Raw genomic sequence first — 6,266 nt, 5'->3', positions numbered from 1 at the left:
TGTAGACCAGGCTGGCCTCGAACTCAGAAATCCGCCTGCCTCTGCCTCCCAAGTGCTGGAATTAAAGGCGTGCGCCACCACGCCTGGCCCGGCCTGAAACTTTTTATGTAGCTGAGGAGGACCTTGAACTCCTGACTCTCCTGCCTCCACCTCTTAAGTGCTGGGATTACAGGTGTGCACTTCAACACCTGGCTCTTTCATTCACATAAAATCCTACCAGTGACTGGTCTATCCACCGCTACAAGGAAGAGGCAAAGCATAGGAAATGCATGCATTTAAATTTCTAGTTTTACAGTTCTAGAGTATGTCAACAGACCTATTAGTGTACGCACAGGGACAAATCAAAGCCCTGGAACACTTCAAGGAAGGTAGTCCAGAGCCACCTAGGTCCTAATGAAGTCTTCTATTAGAGCTAGAGTAAGGTTTTAGTTTGTTCTGAAAAGGAACTGGAGCCTTAGGGAAATGCTGCTGGGGTACTAAAAATGTCAAAAAGCGAGACCCACATTGGTGTTATAGTGGCATGGTTGGTACAGGTGTAACCAACTACTTCCTGAGTGGATTTAAGGCCTGCTCCACGGGAGGGAAATAATGCCCTGTTTTGTAAACCTGGCCAAACACCCGTGGTTGCAGAGGTCCCAGGCCCCAGGCCCCAGGAAAGGACCTGTCATTATTTTGCTAAATAGACACAGCTTCAAATGGTCTTCTAAATACTGATCTTTTTATATTTGTAGCTTAATGCAGCTTCCATTTGCCATCAAAGAAGCTCCTGTCGGTAGTGGTCAGTGGTTAATACGAGACTCACAACTGGTCAAGGTGCAGAAGCAGGGGTGGGAAGAGTTTAAGAGCAATCTCTGGCTTGCTTGTTCTATGAGACAGCCTCTCTCACTGGCTTGGAACTAGAGAGTTTAGTTAGATTGGCTGGTTGGCAAGCCCCAGTGATCAGCCTGTCTCTATCTCCGTAGTAGCGGGATTACAAGCTTATTTTTTTTCCACTGTTTTTAAAATGTGGAATCAGGGGATGGAAATCAGGCCCTCACGTTTGCAAGGCAAGTAGTTTGCCAATGGTACCCTCTCCTCAGACCTGGCCAGGATGCAGTTTTAAGGTGTTAAGGACAGTAGCAATATCGGGGATTTGCATTGAACTCCTGCCACTTATTTCGTTAATATTTATGTATTTATAAAGTGTGCGTTGGGGTGGTGCACACACCATGGCACACGCATGTAAGTCACAGAACAACTTTGTGGAATTGTTTCTCTGGTTCTTTCCTTCTGTCTTCACGAGGGGGTTCCTGGGGGGAGACACCAGGCGTGTGCATACATGTAAGTGCATCCTGCCTTTATCTGCTGAACCATATTGCTGGGGTTCCTGCTGCTTCTTAATCCAGAGAAATGTAAGGACCTCACACTTTTTACAAATTAATTCATGAATCTTAAGACAGCAGCATCTCATGTAGCCAAAGCTAGCCCTAAAATTGCCCTGTAGCCAACAATGATCTTAAACTCCCAATCTCAATCATCCTTAACACTCACATTAGAGACAAGGGCCACCATGCCTAGCTCTGGTGGGTGCTTTATAAAGGAAATAAGACAACATGGGTTCCTGAGAGACTGCTCACAGATCCCAGTTAGTCAATGGTTTACACTATGGCCAGCTCCAATCCACAGGAGACAAGGGTACCTTCACAAAGGCCACAAAGAAGCGGCTGTAGAAAGTGGCAGATGAGAACATACAGTGGAAACAGTCATAGCTACGTCCTGCTGCTCATGCATGGCTTGAGAACTGTGTGCCATCCATTCATTCCTTTCCTTACCCCCCTTAAAAAGATTTTTTGCTCATGTTTACAAATGTGTGTACTTTGTGTAGATTTGTGCACAGGTCTGCAAGTGCCCATGGAGGTCAGAAGAGGGCACTGAATCTGAGGTGCCAGACTCACAACCCAGGCCCTCTGCAAGGGTGGGATGTGCTCTCCCTTTGCTTCAGCTCTGACTCCATTTTTGTTAAGTATCAGGAGTTGTTCCTTCAGGCTATGACAGCTGTGGCCTGACCAGCATGTAGCTTTGAGTCTCTGGTAAGGACATAGCAGGGAGCAACCCACAGAATGAAAGAGGTGGCCTTGGGATGGATGGAAGGAGACCAGCATAAAGCATGAATGTGTGTGCATGTGTACAGTTTGTATACACACACACACACACACACACACACACACACGTTAGGATGCACATACATGTATGTACATGTACTGTAGGTGCCAGGGGCTGACATTGCAATTGTTCTCCACTGTGTGTTTTCAGAGAGTATCTCTCATTGAACCTAGAGCTCATGGAGCTGAGTCGACTGGCTGGCCTGTGAACCTAGAGCTCATGGATCTGAGTCAACTCGCTGGCCTGTGAACCCCAGGGATACCTGAACTTCCGCCCCTCCAGCACCAGGATTACAGGTATCTGTCACCGTGGCCAGCTTTCTACCTGGATGTTGGAATCTTGGGCCCTCAGGTTTGAGGCAAGCACTTTACTGGTTGAACCATCTCTTCAGCCCTCAGGTCTTAAAGTAAGCCCAAGACTGATGACATAGACCTAAGATCTGGTACAGGAGGAAGCTGTCTATTTTAGAAGAGGTTTGCAGGCTGGAGAGATGGATTGCTGGCTAAGGGCACTTGTTGCTCTCCATAGTTTTGACTCCTGTACCCACACAGTTCTTCATAGACACCCAGAATTTCATTTCTAAGGGATCCAATGATTTTGCCTGACCAAGTATGCATATGGTGCATATACATACATACATGCAGGAAAAAACACACATATTTTTTTTTAATTAAATAAAGAAAAGGTCTTATCCAGTCCTTTGCAATAGAAGGCCATCTCTATGCAACTGCACTGGAGATGACCGTCCTTGGTAGGCATCAGTGACTTTGAAATGGATCTATGAAGTGGGAGCTACTATTGTAACCTGGACAGAGAGGAGGGGGCTCACCTGGAGTTCGGCGTGGTGCACCTGGGCTGCAGCTGCAGCCACCTGGTCCTCCAGCTCTGCCAGCTCCGTCTCGCCTGTGCTGCTGTGGATGCAGCGGGCAGCGTCTTCCAGCTCACTCAGCTGGCCCTCCAGCCCATACACAGTGCCCGCTGCCAGGTACACCTGCAGAGACAGCACAGCTCTGAGCCCAGTGGACTGGAACTGACCAGGTTCTTTGAAGGGACACCAGAAAGCTGGACTCAATACGAGGGGAGAATTGAGAGCCCCTACTTATCACCACTCTTCACACTTGGATGGGGGCAGGCAGCCTCTGACATCTCTCCTCTCCTCCAAGCACTGAGATATTCACGGTGGGGTAGTTTTGGAATCGTTTACATGAAATGTGCCTGTTTAAGCATAGTAACAGACAAACATCACTGGGTAAATTGGAAGTGGTGGTGACAGCGATGTCCCTGCCATCACTCATTTTTACCAGGGCTGTATCTACCCCAAACTATTACTCATACTTCAGACCCTGTTATCTGTTAATGCTCCTTCTTTTTTTTTTTTTTTTTAAAGAAGTATTTGTTTTTATCACAGCCAAGACAAAGCAATAGGAAACAGATCAGAGCCCTGAGTAGTCAGACGCTCATGGTTTTACTTTGTGTTTTCTGAAACTCCGTTTTCCTGTCTCTGTGGGGAGGGGACACAGGGGTTTGTCACTGAGCGCAGCTAAGTAAGAACCTACAACCAAAGTGATGGGGCTTGAAGGGCAGGAGGAGGGAGCAGTGGTGACATGTGTTATTGACCCAAGAACCAAGGCAGGAAAGTCATATGACTTATCATTTAAAATCTCATTTCTGTGTGTGGGGTAGGTGTGTGCACATGTGTGCACCACAGTGTGTGTGCACGAGTGTGTGTGCATGTGGATGTGTGTGTGCATGTGGATGTGTGTGTGTGTGCACGTGGACGTGTGTGTAGGTCAGGGGATGGCTTACAGGAGTCAGTTTTCTCCTTCCACCGTGTGGGTCCAAGGGGATTGAACTCATATTGTTAGACTTGGTGGCAAGTTTTTTCACCCACTGAGTCATGACTCCACCCTCTTGCTGGCCCATGACTTAACTCTTTGAATGTTCAGGCGACTCTAAAGATAGATACTGTCAAAACCACTGTGCTAACAATGAGAATATTTTATATCCCGGGAAAACCCATTGTCATTCCCTAGTCTCACAGCTGGGATGAGGCAGAGCCTCGACATGAGCAGTGGAGAGCGGAGGAGAGCCGGTGTAGGTCCTACACTTCTAAGTCCCTACCCTGAGGTGCTGTGAGCCTTAGTCTCCGTTGGAATATTATCAAGTTTCACAATTCAGCACTCGGACCAGATACATACTGTGATACACTGGTGGATGGTGTTTTAGTCCAGGCTTGATGTAACGGAAGTCAGCATGCCACTCCATAAAATGTTTTTCCAACCTGCTAAAAAGCAGCCTGCTCCAAAGCTGCCTGGGATTGCTTGTTTAGCAAAGGCCAGCATTGTGTAAAAACAATGGTTACTTTGCATTATCTGTGTCCAGTTCAAACTGGCCACTGCTGCCTGTGACCTCCCTCCCCCAACTGCCTGCCAGTTCAGCGAGTCCCTCAGAGGGGCTGAGAGATGGGGACAGGTGTTAATTAAGGAAGGACTCTGTAGTTGAAGTCCCGGGACAAAGAGCACTGCCTAGATCTTTTTACTGCAAGATTCTAGGATGTGTGTGTGTATGTGTGTGTGTGTGTGTGTGTGTGTGTGTGTGTGAGAGAGAGAGAGAGAGAGAGAGAGAGAGAGCACATGTCTACATGTCTGTTTATATGAGTAGGTAAGAGAATAATCTTGCTACGATTTCCCAGTCTCTGCTCATCTTGATTGTTGAGACAGTGACTCTCATTGGGTAGAACAGCTGGCCAGTGGACTCCAGGCATGCCTGTCTCTGCCTCACAGTACTGGAGATGGAATTCAGGTCCTCGGGTTCCCATGCATGCACTTAGAATGGACCAGCTGGACTCCATTTTAAGACTAGAGGCATCTTGTTATAAGGTCAAAATAAGTTCATTCCTATTTTCTGTAAAACTTGGCTGGCCATGTCTTGACCCATTTTCTGGAGTTTGACATGTTCCACACCCACTACTCTGACTATATCCTGACCGCCACCCCAACAAGATAAGATGTTCTGCCAAGTACATTCGAGATGTTCAGTAATCTTCCCACATACACATAACCCCAAATCCCCAAACCCTTGGAAAGTCCCTAGATTTGAAGTCTGAGGACTCTCAACCTCACCGCCCCTATGCTCAGGACTGACCTCTCAAGTTGAGCTTAGGGACAGGTAGCTGCCAGACCAGCTACATTTTGCACATCCAATAAAACCTTCTATAAATTTGGTTAATTTGGGTGGTGGGCTTTACTCTAATTCAGTGGGATTAACATTTATCCTACTGAGCTGCCACCCCAGATCCCAATGTCACCTCAGCCACACTACCCCAGCCTCATTGCCACCCTAGCTCCACTGTCACCCCAGCCCCACTACCATACAAGCCCCATGTCTAGGGGTCTCTTAGGCATGGATATAAATTTTTACAAAAAGAACAAATGTTCAGGATAGAGTGGACCCTTTAGCATCTTGTTGGATTGCAGCGTCCATAAAATATACCTTTGTGGCCCAGTCGATGGTAGTATTTTTTCCCTTGCTCACAAAGGGCAGATAGCTACTTAAGTGACCATGGCTACTGCCATGAGTTTTGGGGCCACCTCCCTTTTGGAGCTTTGGGGCAGCAAGAGAATCTTGGGAAGGACTGATGTCCTCTGCTCCATCCTGTGGACAGGCATCCCCAGTGTGCCTGCGGCCGGCAACTGGTTGTAAAGAACACAGGCAACAAGAACCGAAGCTAAAAGAAAATTGGAAAGTGTGTGTGAGTGTGTGTGTGTGTGCATATATGAAAGAGTGTATGTGAGTCTGTGAGTGTGTGTGAGAGTATATGTGTGTGTGTGTGAGAGTACTGTGTGTATGAGAGAGAATGTGTGTGAGTGTGTGTGTGTGAGAGTGTGTGAGCATGTGTTAGAGAGTACTGTGTATATGAGGGAAAATGTGTGTGTGTGTGTGAGAGAGTATGTATGTATGTATGTGTGTAAGAGAGTGTATATGAGTGTGAGTATATGTGAGAGTATTGTGTATATGAGAGAGAATGTGTGTGAGTGTGAGAGTATGTATGTGAGAGTACGTGTGTATGTGTGTGAGAGGGAGAGAGTATATGTGTGTATGAGTGTGTGTATGTGAGAGAATAT

General features: G+C 47.0%; 1 protein-coding gene across 2 annotated transcripts in view; it reads right to left on the bottom strand.

Annotated features, from left to right (window-relative positions):
- The window catches only part of Myrip (myosin VIIA and Rab interacting protein), a 169,426-nt gene that overhangs the window by 10,267 nt on the left and 152,893 nt on the right, over positions 1-6,266 (bottom strand). For both annotated transcript variants that reach the window (XM_021172036.2, XM_029482017.1), the window contains one exon: positions 2,972-3,133. In XM_021172036.2, the coding sequence (XP_021027695.1) occupies positions 2,972-3,133 (162 nt within the window). The remainder of the gene's footprint in view (positions 1-2,971; positions 3,134-6,266) is intronic.

This window comes from Mus caroli, chromosome 9 (genome assembly GCF_900094665.2).
Source record: "Mus caroli chromosome 9, CAROLI_EIJ_v1.1, whole genome shotgun sequence".
NCBI lineage: Eukaryota > Metazoa > Chordata > Mammalia > Rodentia > Muridae > Mus > Mus caroli.
Note: the sequence above shows the minus strand (reverse complement) of the source record. Positions and strands in the feature narration are given on the sequence as shown.